General features: G+C 39.4%; 1 protein-coding gene across 1 annotated transcript in view; it reads right to left on the bottom strand.

The window, feature by feature from the left end:
• Positions 1-20,747, bottom strand: part of LOC104402852 (voltage-dependent L-type calcium channel subunit alpha-1C-like) — a gene marked incomplete at both ends in the record, with an annotated part of 56,781 nt that overhangs the window by 31,473 nt on the left and 4,561 nt on the right. Inside the window, one exon of the mRNA XM_010010836.1 lies at positions 17,973-18,112. Within this exon, the coding sequence (XP_010009138.1) occupies positions 17,973-18,112 (140 nt within the window). The remainder of the gene's footprint in view (positions 1-17,972; positions 18,113-20,747) is intronic.

Genomic DNA, 20,747 nt, shown 5'->3' with positions numbered 1-20,747 from the left:
CAGCTTGGTTTTAAATTCAGATGATTCCATTAATTAGCAAGCTTACATATACTACCATTGAAGTATTCAGAGAGCTTCTAAAAGTTTAAAACCACTAACTATGCAGCAACTTTAGAAATGTCCTCTCAGAAGATGTAATGAATGCTACTAGTAGAGGTGCACAGGATTATATGCATATCACCATGCTCCCAGCATTGTTGTCAAGCTTATTGATGCAATATAGCTGAAGATAGTAAATTACTTTATACTCAGTTCAGGCAGCCACGAGCAACTTGAATAGCAGTTGCAAGGAATGGCATGAGGAACCAGGCCTAGACAATCAGAAAAGTTGGTGTAGTAGGAGAATAGGGAGAGCAGATAAAGAAGGATTAAAGGACTGAGGGAGAGCCATGGGTAGGTGGAACAAACAGGGATGCTTCAAAACACATAAAATCTGTGTTCTGAAATCTGAGTGGTGCAGATCAATGTCTATGGATGATGAGATGCATTTCTGATCAGGATAAATGAAGGCAAACCATCCCCTTACATGCAGTCACAAAGCTTTTTCTAGCCAATGGTGAGACCTACACACATTTACATGTTTTATCCCTCATCAGAGGAAGAAAAGTCAGCTGAACTTACACCACCCCATACTCCCCTCAATCCCCTGGCCAAAACCCCAGAAAACTAAACTTTTCCGTCCCAACTCATTCATGCTCTTAATGTTTGCACAATGCGACATGTAGATATCACCCAACATGGGTGTTCATAACACAAGGGCAGCACAGACCCGCTTGCCTAATGCTCTCTACAATACACCATTGTACAATACACACCTTTGGCATTTTGTGCCTTGTGGAAGTAAAGCTTGCACTCCAAGCAATGAGCTTTGCAGCTTATAATCATAACTAAATTAGCATGCCCAGTGACCTTATCAGGCTGCAAAGCTGGCCTCTGGGTTTCAAGAAGGTGGTGCCAATAACTGCCTTCCCACACCAGAGTGAAGAGCTGTGTTTTTACAGTGCTTTACAGAGGCTGGCAATGCCATCTTTGGCCAATCATAAACGCAGAGTCCTGAATAACATCCTGGCCAGTAAATATAAGAATAAATGTTTTCCAAATATTTGGTATACTTAGTCATTCATGGAAACTCTCTCCATATGCTAGACACACTCCAAATACCTGTGAAGGCATAGCACCTGCCTTGAGGGGCTCAGAGGTGAGGGAGAGTGCCACAAAAGGGATCGTTCTCAGTTTTATAGCCTGCACTTTTCTTCTGTTAATAATTGAAGATCTTAAACGGCTTTTAGTATTTATTTTGAAAGCACTTCAGCTTACCTTTAAAAAAACCCTCTTGGCTGCATTTTGTTGGCCAACGCTGACTCCATAAATGTTTCAGTAAGCAAAACACATTAATGCCATTCCCTGGGCTCTCAGAATTTAGCATTTATTTACACTGATAAAGTGTTTTAAATATTTATTATGTGAGAACAGCATTGATTTTTATACCATGTCAAGCCCTTTTCAGCCTCTAGAGGACTGCATAGACCCAAAGGTTTAGGGCACAATTGAGAAGTACAAGGAATATGGAAAAAAGAAGGAAGAGAGCTTATACCAGGCAACATTGATCTTTCTCAAAGCTATAGGAAATATACTGTTAGGGATACTTGGCGTGTTTTAGAAGTATTACATGATGCTGCATTTCCTCTCAGGAACACAATCATGAGAGGAGCTGGTTGCTGTCTCATCAATTCAGGCTTATCTCTGAGCATGTAAGTGTCTGCACCTAAAGCAATAGGATTACCTACATACTCCATTGTGTACTTACAAGCTTTTTTGGATTTCAACCAATGCTCAGCAAAGATGGTACCAAAAAAAAAAAAAACTGAAAAAAGTGCTCTAGACCCAGCTGCTAAAATGCACTTGGCATTGTTGTGCTGTGGAACATATCCAAGGAAACTGATGGCAGGTTGGTCTCAGAAAAAATATCAGGACTTTCGAAGCACAGCTCTATCTCACGTTGTCATGTGTCTTCAATTTTGAATCAAACTTGGTTTGCTGAACAGGGCGGTTTCCTGTTCTCATGATATTAGTAACCCAGATCTTCAGAGAACGCGTATCCCAAGTCTACTCCTTCACTGGTTTTGGAGGGTTATAGTTGCCTACACCATGACATTGCCTCAACCAGCAGTTATAAGCAGGGACAGTCTCATACAAATGACCTTCTGGGAATGAGCAGGACTAAAAGGAAAAGGGAAGGACTTTCAACTCCATCCATCCCTCCTCCACCTCCTGATACACACACAAACACACAGAGATTTTCATACTTAAGCCAGTGCCAAGGATGTGGGAGGTAATTATTTTTCTGCTAATATAGTTCAGAAGAAAACTACTACTTTCTCTAAGCAAGGAGGAAGCAGGGGAGGATTTGTGACTCAGCACAGTGCGTGAGTCAGATCACTTTTGGGAACCATCAAATGGTAGAGTTTATGCACCATGCCCAACCACCAGCTAGGCCTACCAACAGATCACATTTATTTCTGATGCTACACTAAGGGACTGCCACTACAGTTATTTCTATTTCCAAAGCTAAAGCAATATAACTAGTAATATTCCCCAAAGTGGATGTTTATCATTTAATAAACATAGGCATTACCGAAGAAAATTGAAAAAAAAAAAAAAAAGTTAAATTTCATAAATATGAATGGTTTTATACCAATTTTAAAGGCAACCTGGAAATCAGCAGTCATTTTTACCACAAAATGGTCCACAGTCATCTTAGATGAGTACATCTGCAACAATTTGTGAGAGAAAACACTGAGGACTTTCTTCACCAGTATTGCAAAGGCAATTTATATGGCACAGTTCAGTTAAGGACAGCTGTACAGTAACAATTTGGAGAGGTAGTCCTTACTGTCTTGCTGCAGTCTCAAAATATTAGTGGCAGATTGCTAGATAAAGCAAGTTCTGTGGGTGTAGTGCAACGTTCTGGGGCTGCAGATGTCATTTCTATTTCAAGAATAATAGGAAAGGTCTTAGAATAGGAAGGAAAGGCACGACACAGGACAGAAAACTAGCTGAAAAGAAAATAAAACTAGGAAAGACACTTTTCAAGCTGAACAGTGACTATTTTGGAGTAGGTAATGCTATTTAAATATATACAAACATACAATTCAAAAACATGTGCTGGAATGAATACAAAAAAGAAAGTTCTGGCGTCTGCTCCCAATGTTCTCATTCCTCCATTTTCTAACCATGTTTTCATTGACTTCTCAAACTGAAATACACACACACACATAAAAGGAGACTCATACAAATGGGCATGTGTATGCAAACACAATTGGTTTATATTTGTCAAGTCTTGCAATACCACCCTTGCCTCATCCTTTGAGGCAAGAAAAGAACAGCAGAGCAAAAAAACAAAAGCCACAACAAAACCAAGCTCTTCCTTCTGGATCCTTTTCTCTTGGGAAGCAATTCATCTTCGGCATCCTCTGTTTGTCAGAACGACCTACCTCAAACAGACAAACAATACAGCTTGCCCCTCAGCATGGTGGCTACACAGCCCCAGCTTTTGGATGCCTGAGGATGGCTGGATAAATGTACACACTCTTTAGGCTCTTTACCTCTCTGCTGGAAGAAACTTCTACTACTACTTGTAGAAGCATCCCTCTTCCCTCCTGGGGGGCTTTAATCTTTTTTAATAACTTTTCATTCAAAGTATGTAAGCAGTCACTTTCTTGAAAAGTTGCTTGCCGATTAGAAGACCTTGCTCATCTTTCCAGTCACAACACATTAGGTAGCTCCTACAAGCTCAACTTTTTTTCTCCAGCCATTCACGAGCTCAGCTCAGCCAAGCTGATGAATGATCAGGCAAGATCTACAGATTTTTAATGTGAAAAAACAAAGGTGTAGTGTCCCTCCCATGCAGGTACTTGCATATACAGAAGAGAAAAGCATGGAGAGAAAAGCAGCAACTAACTGCCTACTGAAAACTGACAGAAAAAAAGACTGTTTTGAGCAAAACCACGAATGAAGTTTGGTAAGCTAAATTTGAGGCTGTTTCAAACAAAGACCACAGTGTGCTATAAAGTAGTCTTATGCTGAAAGGGGGAAGAATGAGTTGAAGTATTTACTTCCAGAGAGAGATTCCTAAAGATAGGCTGAAAGTAAGGCAGGTAAAGGGCATGCAAGAGGCCTGGCAGTTTCTGGGCCAGCAAGGATCAGCTGTCACTCTTTACCAGGAAATAACTTTGATCTTTCTGCTGACAGGATGATCATGGACTCTGAGAAAACTGTTGCTGGACTCGTTGTAAAAGTTTAACTGTACTTAATCACTGTGAAGGATCACAAATAGGAAGAATTTTTATTCACTCCTCTCCCCACAGAGCTATGCAGTCTGGTCAGAAGACTGCACCAGCTCTCAGAGAAATGATCCATCACACTTCTACTTTTTTTTATTTCTCCATGCTCAAGCACAGCTGTGACAGAGAACAATCTTTCAAGCTTCAGTACAGACACAAATTTTTGTCTAGTCTTGTGCCATTGGATTCAGTCAGAAAACTTGTATAGGAATATGTCAAAATGCTGCTCTGTCCTTAGTCTGGTCAAGTGAACAATGAACATCCCCCCCCGACCAATAGTTAAGTAACCTCTGAAATGAGATAATGAAAGAGCTTTGTTTCAGAATGCCAAATACTGTTCATATACAGGTCTGAGGAATGACTACACACATTACTGTGTCCTAAGGATGTAGCTTTTGAAAGAAGGAAGTGTGGCACCTGAAAGTGCTAAAGCACCATGGTAATAGAAATGGGCTTAAAGCACCTGGGTCTCATTTGTGAGTGTACCAGCATTTAACTGTAGGACTAATGACTTCTGGGTTACAAATATCTTTGTAAAGTTGCCCAAATTTCAGGGTTATAACAGCATTATTATTTACTGTTAATTCTCAAAGCTCCCAAAGTGAGTGGACATTAGCCCCTTTTGTTCATTGCTAAATAATCCTCTCTCTCTTATACATAATAAAGTCTTTTAGTTGCCTGAGCTCCTTCTCCTGATACTGTAACTTATCATTTGTGAACGGGTTTAGAAAAAAGTAATAGCTAGCAAGGTAACAAATGCTAACAGTGATCTTGCAAACGTTAAATGCATCCAGGGATGATAATATTACAATACTGTTGTACTTGGAGAAAAATATATTGATGGCAAAAATTGCTCTTCTTGGAATGATTAAATACTCCAAGCCTAGCAACTGGCATACCATGAGCTATATTAAGTTTTACCATCTCATGATAGAAAAAGTACACAAAATACTTGATAAACCCTAAAACTTTCTCTTTAGATGGCTACCTATGTGGAAGTGAAGCACTGTATATGATGAACAGACCATATAGCTCTGGAGAAGAAAACTCACTCCACCTCTTAACTTTGAATAGTACTTAAAGGGTATAGTCAGGACTAAGATCTGGCAAGACACAGTATGACATTTTCAAAATCCTTGATAGAGTTTGCAGGAGTATTTTGAGAATCAAGAAATGTAAAGTTACCTGATCAGGTAATGAAAGATTTAATGTGAATTACACAATGAGTGATTACTGTTGTGTTACTGTCTTGATACAAACATGGGATTTGTTTTCTCTTTTTAAACTACTGAAAATGCTGTTAATGAAAATGCATGGTACAACACCAAAGTCCTTGAAAAGACATGGCCATACAAATCTGAACCACTTTGACTCTCATTTTTAAGAAGAAAGTTTGGATTTAGGGACTCATTTATTCAGTGGTTACTCAGTCCAATCTCACAATACCTAAAACTCCAGCTTTTTTTCTTTTCCACACTAGCAAAACTGTTGCTTTTGAGTTTTGTAAACCTGATTATACTTAAAACTCTGCTTGCAGGCATCAGTTAATAAAGTAGCTTTAGGGGAAAAAATACCTTCTGATATAATAAGCAAAACCTTCTTTAGCTCACTAGAGAGCTCCACTATGTTTGGACAGAAAAATTAACGGTTGCAGTTTTCACAAAGATGCATTTGTCAGACTAAAGAATGGTACTTTATCGATATTTACTTTCTTTGAAACTTTCTTTATGACTTGCACAATTCAGAAGACTTTTGTACAGACTGTGTATGTATTGCTGGAATGCACTGGAACTAAACATCTACTTATTTTTAATTTCCTTTTACATATAATAAGCTGTCAAGAGAGAATCCTAAGGCCCTCCTGCTGTAAATTGAACAGCTAAATTAAATTCTTTACAGATACAGAAATCTACTAATATAAATCTGAGTGGAATTTGGCCCCCTCCAAAGTAACGATCTTAAGTGAAATAATAATCTCAACACTGGTGTGTGAAAAGCAAAAGATGGGCTAAAGGTCCAGTTGAAATTTTCACCCATATATATTGTGAGGGCAAGGGTGAGACTCAATCCTAAATTCTTTCACTGGGTGCTGTTTGTACTAAACAACCAAACTGTCAGATCTAAAATAGGCCTTTGTAAAACTTATATGTATAGATACATGGATATATTGGTTTGATTTCCAACCAAGACATCAAACCTGATTAAAAGGTACTTATCTTTTGGTAACTTTGAATACATGTTAAAAACCAACACACAGCAACAACCTAGGAGAATATGTCAATTGCAGGAATGTGCTGAACAACAAGGAACAACAGTTACTGCAGAAAACGAAATTAAAAATCACTAAACCCAACAACCAATGCAAAACAAAACAGAAATGTCACCCAGGCTGCTAGTTTAATGTGTTAACACTAATGTAAAAGAAAACAAACTGAGAGGTTATACTTCTAAGATATATAGCGTTAGATAAGTCTCACTCCTCATACCAGGTGCATGCTACTGCCTTCAAAAAGGGGAGCTCTCTGCAAGAATGGTATGAGGTTAAAAGATGAGACACTTAAAAATTTAGAGAGGAGGTTTTTTAGAGTGGAGACCTTTCCACTCCTAAAGAAAACAAAATGTAGTCAGCCTTATGAAAAAGTGTCAAAAATAGAATTTTAAAAATTTCTTGTATTTCTTTTATTCCACATGCTACTTTCTGTCAAAAATGCTTCTGATGTAGAGATGTTGAGCAGCTTTAGCATTATTGAAGTTGAAAAAAAGATTCTTTGCAGAGGGCTAGCAGATGTTTTCTGAATTGTGATTAATGTGGCAGGGCAAACCAGGAGAAGATAATCTAAAACTGAAAAAAATAAGAGCCATAGCTATTCAGACAAGTCAGAAAAAATAGTTGCAACAAAGGGAAAAACACATATGGGATAAGTTATTGTTACATGTGTTAAACAGGAATTGGATTTGCTTCTGGGAAAAAAGGAAATTAAGAAAGTGTCTGATCTCTTTCCTTTTTTCCTGGCAGAAAGAAAGCTGATAAAAAGTTAAGAGACTGGGCAGGTTAGGTGGGCTGTAGTTTGCCTTTACTTAATATTTCCCCATGATCAGAACAACAAAGTATTTGTTCCACCAGTGAACATCTTAAGCATAGAAAAGTTTATTAGTTGTTCATACCAGCCAATATTCCCATGTTTTCAGCTAGCACAGTAATATCAAGCAGACGTAACTTAGAAGGCTGCAGCTGATTTTGGAGAAGCTAGATTAAAGAGAAGAGAGAAGGTCTCAAACAGATTTATGTAGCCACTGAAATTTTTAAATATTTTTCCTCATATTTGCCTCCTCTTGGTTCAGTGTACTTTGGTTTTTTCTTCTACAGCACTTGCACAAGATGCAGTATTATTACAAATTCAGATCATCGCTGAAAGAAGTAATTTATTTGGAGACTAAACATGAGACTTCAAATGTATTCACTGGTTGAGAGAACTAACTGATCTGCTGCTCTGTGCTTTGCTGATATTTTGATAATGATGTGTAAAAAATCACAACCATGACCACAGGCAGCTAACAATGCTTTTGGAAGGCCAGGACAAACAGACTTAATTCAAATGATGTCAGTAATGGTGCATCCACGTACTGCCTTGCGCCCTGAGCAAAACACTCTTCCATGAACTTTCCTGTGTCCCACTTCTGAGACAAACACTACCCAGCATGTGTTAGTCACCTCTTTGAGACAGGATGAGAAAGATTCAGGCATGTTAAAAAGTCCCAGCGGTTTTGTAACAATTTAGTAGACATGCATTCATGTTAGAGAGAATGAACAAGGACTTCAAACCATTCCTTACAAGATCTTAATTAATGAGCAATGCAAAATTTAGCCAATTGGAATCAAAGTAAGAAATTACATTTGATGTAAGCTTGGGATGACATCAGACGCAGCAGAGATGTCATCTGGGAGAGAATGTAAGAAGAAAGCGAAGTAGATCATATCCTTACTATTTTGATCAGTAACAGCAATATCTTAGCTCACCCATCATGGAGACAGCAACAGCCAACAATTACAAGTGAGCAACTGGGAATTGAACACACTCCCGCTGATACCAGTTAGCTACAATCTGTAGGCATACTTCTGCTCCTACATGGTCCAGACAAAAGTGTATCTAAACAACAACGCAAACTGTTCTCAGGAGACAGCAGATGGCATTCTTAGACTTTTCAGATGCTTCAGGACAAGCATCTTAATGACACGGGCTCTCTCTGAACTTTGCCCTATGCCCGTTCTGAATGGGAACTCTCAGCATTACTCAAAGAACAAAAAACAGGTGCTAGAAAGAAAGTCTGATCCATCCAGAGCAGTTCTGAAAACCTCTTACTAAGCCAAGCTAGGATTTTTTGACTATCTTCATGGCTGCTCTTTGATGTCAGCGTGGGCTTTGTTTTCTTCATTTGGAAGGACTGCCTACACCCTGATGTGGTCCCACATTATGGTATTGGGATTTTTGTTTTGTTCTGTTGTGAAGACATGTTGAATAATCATGCCAGCATGCACAGTAATTGGTAGGATAAAGGCTGACACAGTTATTGGGCACATTCGTAGTTAATGCTATTTTTAAAAGAGCTATGTAGCCAAGATCAAATAATAAATATTTCCCTGTTTTCATTGGTGTGCCTTAAATATGAGAGAAATCTTTATTATAGCAAGAAGTCTGTGGCTCTGTGAGCAATCTTCTTTACTGAGACAAATTCCTTTTTGCTATGCTGAGTTAACCTTTTCTGCCATAAATGACATCATTCTTCAAGTTGTACCACTCAAGGAAACATGCTTTAGGACCTGATTGTGTAAGCCCTGCTCATGGGAATGATCTTTACCTATGGGAGATGCTACACTGGAATAAAATTACTCCCTTGAGTAATGGTGACCTAAGTAAATAAAGGACTTGCAAGCATGTGTAGGGTTTTAAGTTAACTACGAAGAAATAAGCTTAATGAGGACATTTGGTTCAGACTGTTCTCTCTCTTTTTTCTCCACTCCCTTCTCATTTGTAATGAAAGCAAAACAAATTGGCCTCTTGAGATTAAAAACAGCTAGGCAATGACATGGGAAAGGTGGTGTGAGTTGTCCTCACACGGTGCTGTATGTGCTGGAGAGATGGTACAGATGGTTGAGAAGTCTTGTTCAAGAATGAAGGAGAACATAAGAAATCTGCTTGGGAGCACGTTTCCTACAGCTTTTAGAGCCCAAGAGAAAAGAAAGGAACTGGACTTGGCAGAAGCTGATGTTATTAAATGCAGCAACAACAAAGTTTAAGACAAAATTAAGATTTGGAAGCCAAATTTTGCCCAACTGTATTTGCAGCAATTCTCCCTGTTGTCAATGACCTTTATTTATTTGGTGGTAATAAAATACCAAGTATATCATCTCCTTCAGCTTACTCTAATCTTCTGTACCTATACACAGACCTTTCACACTTTGGAAGCTTTGATCAGGCCACTTCTCCTACCTCCTCACACTGAAGGCAAAACAGAATTCTCTACTGGTATGCTGTTTGTACCATAACCTCACATGCATCAGGCGGGTAAACTTAAACCCTTAGCTCCACCAGCGTATAAACACAAACCATGTGCAGAACAGATGACTGTCAACTATACTTTACCAGAAGCATACACATTTTGAAAAAAACCTGTCTTGCTGACTGCCAGTTAGTATTTGCTTAAAACTTAAGACTTACTATGTACTATTCAACGCATTCAGCAGGCAACGGCTCACATTTCTTTGCCATATTCCAAACATACATGATTGTCAAAAGAGATGCTGTTTTGGATTTCTTGAATTTTCTGTTTATTACCTCAATTACATAATTTCCTCAACTATATAAAGTGGTGGTAATTATCTTGGGCTGTAAGGAAAACAATGAGAAATTACAGTTGAAAATTTTGATTGTGCACTGAATAAAAGTAAATCCCAAATGCAAGCCAAATAACTGCATTGTGTGTGCTCGTTTCAATGGCTGCAAAATGGCATCGTTGCAATAGCTTGAGGTATGCTGTCTCAGTGGCTGGCAAGCCCAAGTAGAAGAGCAACCATGGCCCCAACAGTCAGGTGCTGAGGATGGAGTAAGGCGAATGCCACTGATGCACACTGAGATACAGAAATAACTAACAACATATAGGTCTCATTCTCACCCTCCAGTAAAGTGTCTGGCACAGACAAGTTGACATGATGCTACAAATGAGAACAGCGAATTTCCCCTGGGAGAGGACATTTGAGGGTAGTTTAAAAAAATCACCATTCTTCCTACTTTTCACAGTACAGGCAGAATGTAAGGTTTCAGGAGCAGTGTGCCTGCAGTAGGAACTGGGCTCTCTGCATGGTGCTTGATCCATATTTACCAGCCTAGCCTTCTCCACACACTAGGTAGAGTGGCTCTGAGGATGCTTCAGTTACACCTGAGTTCAATTTGGCCTCTAGACAAATTCAGCTTTGCAAGGATTATACAGGAGAGAAAACATTATGTCTGTTCTCCCCTGGTCGTGTACACCTAACCTGAACCAAATCAGGTGCAGTTGAAGACTAAGTCATCAGTACAGTATTAGTTTCTAGCTCAAAGCACTAAGAGTTCTGACAGGCAACAAGCATTAATGCCCCATTTTTTATAAATCATTCAACAACAAATTCAGAGTCCTCAAATCAAACATGAGATAGAAGATTTGCTTAGTCTTACGTTAGAAGGATTACCATGGTGAGTCTGACATATCCCTAATGTCTTAAACTCTGTAAGTCTCTCTCTATTTTGATATAGAACTCCCCCCATATTTTTCGTTCAGTGGAGGGTGTCTCTGAATTATGAGATTGTACAAATAAAATTCCCCTATGATTTGAAATTAACAAATTATATGATATTCTTTAAAAAAGGGGAGGAAAACAAAAGAAATATTACCAGTCAGAGTTAAGAACAGTCTTCATTGGAATATGTAGACTACAGCTTAAACACCTTGCAAGGATCTGAGAGCCTTTTTCTTTTACTTCTTCCAAAAAACTGATGCAGAATGTACTTGGCAGTGTCCCACACAGACAAAACCTAGACAGAAAAAAATCCGGTCCTATCACCCCTGGGGTTTCCTTTCTTCATCTACAGCAATACTACAAATTAACAACAAACCCAGCTGGATGACTTTGCCAATATAGCATCTCTCAAATAGTCAAAACTTTCCTCATGCATTACTCTTCTCATAGAGCCCTTGGGGGCTTTTTTTACTTCTCCTCTTCACTGCTCTGTGTGGTGAATCTGGAATCATATATACAGACCTGGATGGCTCAGATCTATAAGGATATTGCAAGTAAAGACAGGATACTTTCCTACACACGCCAAAGTTCAAAGAAACAATCTGATTAATGCCAGAAGGTTTGGGAAAAAGATGGAACATGACTGTGGTAATGAGAAAACACTGAAATGAATACAGGCTAGAGAACATTGCTGGGACTGAGGAAGCATTGTAAATTTTAATAGATAAGAGCATTCAGGGCAAATGAGGACTAATTGTAATCAGATGGAACAAAATCTAAAAATGTTTAAATTTTTCATTCAATTTGTCTGAAGATACCCAATTTTCACATGAACTCAGAGCAACCATGGAGTTCCACAACAGCACTATTATTTAGTTAGTTAACAAATACATGTAAATGTAATCATCTCTAGGCATTCATGCATGAAAATTTTGGTCTTCATTTTAACAACAACAACAAAAATATACTCAGCCAGATACACAGTGTTGTTTCACTGATGGAAAGACATTGCACTGTTGTGAGGAGGGCTTAGGATATTTGTCTCATACCATCCATTTTTCAGTTATGCAATTGTTGCATCTCAGGCAGACCATGTACGTACTGGTGCTAGAGACCTATTTTAAGTAACTCTATCCTGCTAGGAGATTCAAGTGAAGCTTGAAAACATCACAGGCTTAGTTTTTTGTGGTTCTTTTCTTTTTAAAAAAGAAGAAAAAAAAGAAAGAAAAGAAAAAAGGTGGCAAGTTTTTGTTCTGGTGGTGGAACAGTCAAGTTTCCTCTCTAGCTCTGGTAAGGATATCACAGTCTTCTGCCCACATCCATCTGGCTGGTCAGCAGGGGATCTCATTGAAAATACAAGTATGGAGCACATCATCTACTCAAATTATATGGCTTTCAAGATACCTGGAAGAGCTTATAGATTAAGTTTGTCAAATATCAGATAGGCAATAACTACTGGCAACAATGTAGTTACATGAAGACAAAGTACAACATAAAGAGGATGAACAGAATATATGAGGTGGTATAATTGAGCTTCATACATAAAGGTGGTAGAGATGGAATTTAATAAGTTAAATGGGCGTGAGTTAGCATGCGTAGGAGTAATTGATTTTCCTTTTTTATTGGATCATGCTTCTTCATTGCTGAATGTATGCTGCTTTTTGTACTCCTCAAGCACAAAATGTTTCAAGCAAGTTTTAAAATAAGTAATAATGTAAAATGGTGATAGAAGACTCATCAACAGAAACCTCTTAACACAAAAGGGCTCACTTGATCCTGTCCCTAGAAAGCTTTGCAATGCTTTACACTCCTGGCAAAGGATACCGACTAACAGTTTCCAATCGCTAAAGTGATTAAGTTTTGGTATACATGCTGATTTTGCACTTGTATGCTTATGTCCATCTAGAGAATTGTTTTCCTTCTCTCTCCTTTCTCAAACCAACATATTGATCTTAATGCCACATTAAGATAGATGCTCTAATGCACATATGAAGTTTTTTTTACAAGGATACTGCTCTGGTACACAAGCAGTAAAGTTATTTCAGCAACTAAAATAAAACTATGCACTACAAGAATTATGTTAGTATGACAGTAACAGAACAGTTGAACAGTAAGGCCTGGCCTGTTTATCAGTGATATACAGTGCTTACACCTAATTTCTAAAAGTGTCTTACACTTCAAATCCTAAATTATCCATGTGCTTTTGAAAATATTCACTGTTAATTTACAAGTTAATGCCAGGCTAAACAGACTGGGAGTGGATCATTTTTCCAGAAGCAGTATGAATTTAGAAAAAGGGAAAAAAAAAAAATTAAAATAAAGAGTTGCTTAATTATCCCTTTTAAATTTTTTGTTCACAAAGCAACTGTCAGCACTGGGATGAGAGCTGTGGGAAGTATCTAATCTACTGCTCTGCCATGCAGCTCACATAGTCACAACAAAACCGGTACTTTTCACTCAAAAAAAAGTTTTGAAGAAAGGAACTCAAATTACAAAAAACATATCATAACAAATCAATCCCTATTGCACCCTTCGGAAATATGTAAATACTTAATAGCAATTTTTAAAGGTGTAGTGGGAATGCAAAGACCTTAAATTAGGTGCCTTTGAAAGCTTCTCTCATGATGCTACAATTGTATTTGACACATGGGTAAGACATGTTTCATCTTTTAAACAAAATGTCTATCTCCTTCTTCATGACAAGTGGTCTTGTGAATGTCCATATAACCACAAAGAATAAAAGTATCATCTGTTCTCTTGAAGATTGTGAAATATTTATCTGCCCATGACAGTCATCCAAATGCAGTCTTCAGGCTTTGCTGAATTCATGACCTCAAATCCTTCTGATCTTGACTAAAGTAATTTGGGGCCTAGGACAGTTCAGTCATAACAAAGATTGCGAAAGGTACCTTTGCTCATCTACCCATGGGTCAACCAAATTTGCTTACAGATGAACCTCTTCCTGTGCTGCACAGTCCCTGAATTCTTTACTGAGACGTTCTCTGACAAGAGACAGCCAAATCCAAGCAACTAAGCATGGATGGGACTTGGAGAAAAGGCATTCTCAGATCTGACGCTAACATCTATCTAAAATTATCCATCTATCTAAAGCTTTCATATACCCAGGTGTTTAGCACTGGTAGCCAATGAGAGACATAGAATCAGAAGCCACTTTTGAAAGTGTTAAACCTTGAACTTTTGCTTCAGTCTCCCCATCTGCAAAATGCAGACACTAGTAATTTACTTTAGAAGACGATTCATATGTTTTTCCCCTACTTCTAATCATACTTACATGGAAACTCTTTGTATTCTGAAACAGGCCTTTAAATGCTGAACCTGAATACAAAAAGATGTCCCTCTTAAACTGGATTATTTCCTAAGATTGAGCCAGAGAGAAAAAAATTGACTCAGAAAAAATGATTCCATGATGCAAGCCAATATATCCACCTCAGACAACCTATTTCCCAATCCTGATGAGTTTAAGATTTTCATGCAAAAATTCACCACGTGCTTCATAAATTTAGTTTATAACAATCATTGTGTTTTACACTTTTTGTCCCCGCAGATAGTGGTAGTTAGAGCTGGACCTCAAGTCAAGCAGCAGATGTTGGGATTTCCATGCAGAAGGTGGCTGCCAATGACCCCAGAAGATCCCCTCTTACTAATGAGATACTACTTCGATACACTTATGGAGTCTGCTATAATAAATCTAGAGTCTGAAAATAAATTGCAGTGTATGTTACATTCACATAATTTTAGGACAAATCTGTGCAGTTTGTCTCCTCACAGTAGAAAAAGTCTTCTACATTTTGGAAGGGAAAGGAAACAAATGGCACTTATTTACAGATATCAAAACACCGCAAGTTCAATACTGGTAACTCACCCACTGGTGTTTATGATGTCTCAGGGACAGAACTTTTGTGGGACCCAGAGATTTGACTTCCAAACCTCTACACTTACTATTATGTAATAATACAATCCTGTAATGTACTATTTATGGTTAGCTTAGGCAGTCTTATCTGAAAGGCCTCATGAGAAAAGTTACGCTCTAATACATATGAATGTGATAACATCTATCTAGGCTAATCAACAGGCATTTGCACAATTAATAAATGCCCAGTGAAGACTGAGGCTGTATTAGTTACAGACCTCAGCAGGCTTTCTAAAAGCCATGCCAGCCCCAAAGAATCCCAGTTCAATAAATACGTCCCTAGTCAGAACCATAAAGACTACTAGAGGATGTCCATCGCATCAAGATGATGGTTCACCTACTTCACACTGGACTGGCATTTCATCTTCCTAGACCGAGTATTTTTTAGCATGCACCAGACTCCCTGGGTCTGTTCTGGTTCAAAATAAATACTGCTCCTGATGAACACCCTCCCGACCCCCCCCCCCCCACCCCCCCCCCCCCAAATGGACTATTAGATAGTCTATGCTGGGATCAAGATCATGTACGCATATGGTTATGAACCGTGCCAGATTTGGCTCCCTCAGCCTTCTCTAGTCCTCTAAGAGCACTAGTCAAGAGACTTGAACAGCAGTAACAAAACCCCTTTCTCTTAGGGAACACATGTTTTTCTCCAAAACAGCAAGAACTATAACCACAGTTAAGCTCAGCCTATGTCAGAACAACTCTAAGAACATGATCCAGCATAGGCAGCATCTCACACTCCAGTTCACAGATATTTAAATTCGAGTACCATCCCCTTACCATATAGTGGGCATACAATTATAAGGTATCAAAAACCTTAGATCAGAGAAGGACTAGGAAAGAACAACAAAACCTTAAGTGGATGCCATTGCAGACTGAAGACCACAGACAAAATATGAAGAAGACCTGTCCCAGGTTCAGCTACAGCAGTCATTTTTTCTCCTTCTTAGTAGCTGGTGCAGGGCTGTGTTTTTGACTTTCAGTCTGGGAACAATGCTGATAACACCGATGTTTTTAGTTGTTGCTCAGTAATGTTTACTCTGACCAAGGACTTTCTCAGTCTCATGCTTTGCCAGGGAGGAGGGAAAGCCGGGAGGAAGCAGAGACAGGACACCTGACCCAAACTGGCCAAAGGGCTATTCCATACCACAGCACGTCATGCCCAGTATATAAACTGGGGGGAGTTACCCGGAAGGCCCAGATCGCTGCTCAGGTCGGGCTGGGTATCGGTCGGCGGGTGGTGAGCGGTTGTGTCCTTTTCCCTTGTTATTCCTCTTATCATTATTATTGGTAGCAGTAGTGGTTTGTATTATACCTTAGTTACTGGAGTGCTGTTATCTCAACTCGTGGGAGTTACATTCCTTCGATTCTCCTCCCCATCCCTCCGGGAGCGGGGGGAGGAAGGAAGAGGGGGGTAGTGAGCGAGCGGCTGCGTGGTTCCAAGTTGCCGGCTGGGCTTAAACCATGACATGACCACAGACAAAAATTGTCATGGGACAACTCTGGCCAAAAGCAGAGATGCCTTCTGCACGGACTGAAGGTATTGCATGGTACACAGTTGTCTACACGAAACAACCCACTGCAGTAGTGCCTAACAGAGGTGGCATGAATACAGGATGTTAGTTCTGTATCAGAGGAAAAGGTCCTTAGTTGCTTAATAGACAGCACTTAGTTTTCAATATTTTCTACTAATTCACTGATGTCCAAAGTAACCCCAAGTTGGGCACAAGCTGAGGCTTCGCTGACTGGTTACCAAGCGTGGCTTTTTGTGAGATCAAATAGTAATGCTGTCAACTGCCTCAGTATTCTTTGCTTCTATCAGTGCTTCAGCTCCTCCCACAGAGATTCTCACCTTTCATTTAAAAAGTTTCTACCCTTTATGGGTATGGAGAAAAGCCTGCAAACATGGCTCTAGTATAATCTACGGGTCAGAAAACAAGCCAAATAAAAAGAACCTCACACTTCTTTTCCCTAATAAATAAATCATGATTTTTAAACTGATCCCACAGAGTTTATGGTAACTTGACTCACGGTTTTCAAATGTCTAAGGTTAGAAGTACTTTAAGACATCAAACTAGCAAACTCCCCAAATAAAATTAAACAAAGCTCTTTCTACAGCTATTCTGGAGAAAATTAACTCCTTTCCTGCTAATCACATCTCTCATTGCTATAAACATGGAAATCAATGACAGCTTTCAACTAACCCTCTTTCCAAAAGGCCAGTGGGTCCCATCTATAACAAACTCAACAAGCCAAATGATAAAATCCTACCACACCGTGATGTCCATATTCCACCTCTACAATAGAATTACCAGACTTTCAGTTACTCATATCTTCATTGTAAATAAGAAAATGGATGTTGGACTATAAAAAGCTGCTTGAGGACTTTCTCAGAGGCATTACAAATAATTTAAGCAAAGACTAACAGAGAACATGACTGTGTCATTGCCCTAAGTCCTGTTGGTTCTAAATTGTTCCCAGTGCTCCTGATCAGAACATCACATGCAAAGAAGAAATGCAATTTTAATGAAAAAGCTCCTCTCCCTCCAAACTCAACACAAATGGCCATACAGCATTTCCATCTAGGTCAAGTATTTATAATGCCAACAATGTGCTGTGTCTTCACAGTTATCTGAAGGATCGTTTGCTTGTAATCATGAAAATCTTAGATCTCCCACTTTCATTGTTTAAAAAAGTTGAACAATCAGATTGACATACTGTGAAACTTCCATTCCCATTCAGCTCTTATTTGGTCATTGGATTAATATCACATTTATTATGAAAACATTAATTTGAAAAAAGGTCTCCAAACACACCAAAAATGATCTGCAGCACACTCCACCTTCAAAATTGTTACACAAACTACTCCTGCCCCATTCCACACCACACACATACATAAAAGAAAACCAATGACGTTACTTACTAGGAACTCCAGACACCAGCCTTAAAGGGCGTAATACTCGGAAAGCCCGCAGTGCTTTAACATCGAATCCGGCACCTTTTCCTCCTATTGAATTCCCCCCATCTGCTTTGGTTGCTTGTTCTAAAATTGCACTAAAAAGCCTGCAAAAAGAAAGAGGAAACAATCTGTAGGCAGACAGCAAGGCTTGGGCTAAACAGGAACAGAGATCATCATCATCATATCACCCAAACTATCTCACAGACCTGTGAAGAGTGTCACACATCTCAGTCGACATTCGCATATGGTGAAGGAGAGACAGACTCTTCCCATCTGCAGTAGCCTAATGGTGATGTCTATACCACTTACAAAACACTTGGTTTTGGAGCAGACATAAACATGACATGCTCCTCCTTCAGACTAATGGCTCTTGCAGCCAGCTATAGACTACCACAGCAACCAGCCTGCCTGGTGGCACATGGAGGTGCACTCCCTGTCCTGGGAGCTGGGGCATGTTGGGTGCTTCAAAATGACCATTCTGGCAATGCCTTGTGCTGAATTTAAAGGGTCACCAAAAGCAGAGCACATGGGTCAGATTTTGAAGGCAGGCACTATGCTGTCCTTATCAGTCTGGACATACTCAGTGGGAGTAGAGTGGAAAGGCAAGAAAACACAGATTTTAGGGTTTTGCTCTTTCTGCTGCCAGTATTTTGCTATCTTTACTAACCAACAATTCCCCCTGAGGAAGAAAAAATCTCCATAATTAATCCAATCATTAGTTATCCGTCACCCATTTTACAAGGATTTAAGATTCACCAAGGTCACTGCAGGTAGAACATGGTGTAAATCTCAGGAATCCTTCAAGGTGCAAATTTTTAGATAAAGGAGTATGATCACATTATGTGCTTGTGTATCCATTTGTAAATCCCTTGATGCATTGGCTAGAGAAAGCACCAAACTGTAGGAGTCTTATTATTAGAATATTTTATTATACCACTCAATGTTTAATTTTGGCTAGTAGGAGTAGCTGCTTTAAGGAGATGTCTCACTCAGAACACATTTGAAAAGGCAGTGCAAAGCAGAAAAGACAATGTTCTTCTGTTAAAGAGCTGAAGGCTCACCCTATGTGTTAATAAGGATTTGATATAATAAATTAGCTTTCAGGAAACAGTTTCCATTTTTCTGGTAAAACATTAGTACCTTTGGGGGAGGACAGATTCCTCATGAATTTGCTAATGACATTGCTTTCAGCCTTGAAGTAATCAACATGAACCCAGCCAAATTCAGTAGAGGTTAAAAGCTGTTCCAGTATAAATGGATGCTTGGTGCTCCATAACACATGCTTGCCTGGAAGCGGCAGAGACCCCTTGGCCCATAGCATGCCATGGAGATACCAGAGGTAACTTTAAAGAAGCTGCCTGGGATGCCAGAAACAGCCTAGTTAGGATGGCCTGGATTCAGCACTTGCTGATTTCTCTCTCAGACTCTGCAGTCTGCAGTGTCTCTGTCAGGATCTCGTTTGTACACCCTGACTGGCATATTACAGAGGGAGCCCCCAAACTGCAAGCAGAGACTGAGGTGCCTGATTGCTTTCCAAGGAGCTCCAGTGCCTGCTGTCTGCAATTAAAACTTACCAATTGGGCCACAAACATAGGGAGTTTGCTGTGGATAGAAAAAAGGATTCCTTTACTGAAGCATCTAAGTCAACATTTTTTCCCAGCACTAAATCCACACAGAAATGTGGATTAGGGCAGTGCAAATGAAAAATCAGTTTCTTAAGGAGGTGGTGGTTTTTTTTTTTTTTAATTTCAAATAAAGAGTCTTATAAAACTTGTCAGCTGTGACTGAGGAACTCCTAACTGGATCTATTCAAAGCCTCAACTTCAAGCACTGCAGAAAGATTTAACAACTAGGTAACAAGCGTGGGAAAAACTGTGTGTGGGGAGGTTGGATGCTGAGTTTGTAGGTGTTGCAGACGTTGCAGACTGAGAAGCAGGATGCAGAGAAGACAAAAACAGAGCCTATGAGAAATACTGCGTTGACTACAGATATCATACCGATAGATAAACAAGGGCTGATGAACAAATTATTTGAATGTATGTATTTCTTGAGCTGTGTACACAAATTATACAGTTGCAAATTTCTGCTGGTCTTCATAATAGAAACACCGTAGGTAAAATTTGGCCTAATATATTTTCAGTAAGCTAGTGATTAAGCTCTAGAAATGTGCTCTGTTTCTTATTCAAACATTTATGTCTTCCTAGTCAACAGAATTCCCATGCTAGATGATGAGTGACATACCTATACAACAGTCCCAGTCTCCTGGGATCCTCTGGAGGCAAAAGTGTTCACTACAAAAGGTTTCTTATGCTGTTTTTCAGCTCTTTTGCAATGCTGAAGACAAGAAATCCCAAGGAGCTCTGAGTCAGCAGTTGTGCAAGCCTGAAGGTTCGTTATCCTGGTCCCCATTATCGCTGACCCCGTGTTTGGCCAAACACCAGCTCTTGACAGCTGCACCAAGGGCATTTCTCCTGTCACTCATTAATGAGCAAACCATGGGTTGTCCTAGAATTCTACATCCTAAGAAAAGCTATACATGCCCTAATTTAATTCAGAAGAAGCAGAAATACAAACATGGTAGGACAGCTCACTCCACTGGAGCTGGAACCTACCTTCTCAGATTAATGCAGCTCCGCTGCAGGCTAGTTGGCCCCGTTTGTGTGCTCCAGCATTGACTGTATGCTAAATGTGCTGTCTTGAGGTACCAAGTCATCTGCCTACAGTACTTCAGGAATAATT

This window comes from Nestor notabilis, unplaced genomic scaffold (genome assembly GCF_000696875.1).
Source record: "Nestor notabilis isolate BGI_N333 unplaced genomic scaffold, ASM69687v1 scaffold15013, whole genome shotgun sequence".
NCBI classification, from domain to species: domain Eukaryota; kingdom Metazoa; phylum Chordata; class Aves; order Psittaciformes; family Psittacidae; genus Nestor; species Nestor notabilis.
Note: the sequence above shows the minus strand (reverse complement) of the source record. Positions and strands in the feature narration are given on the sequence as shown.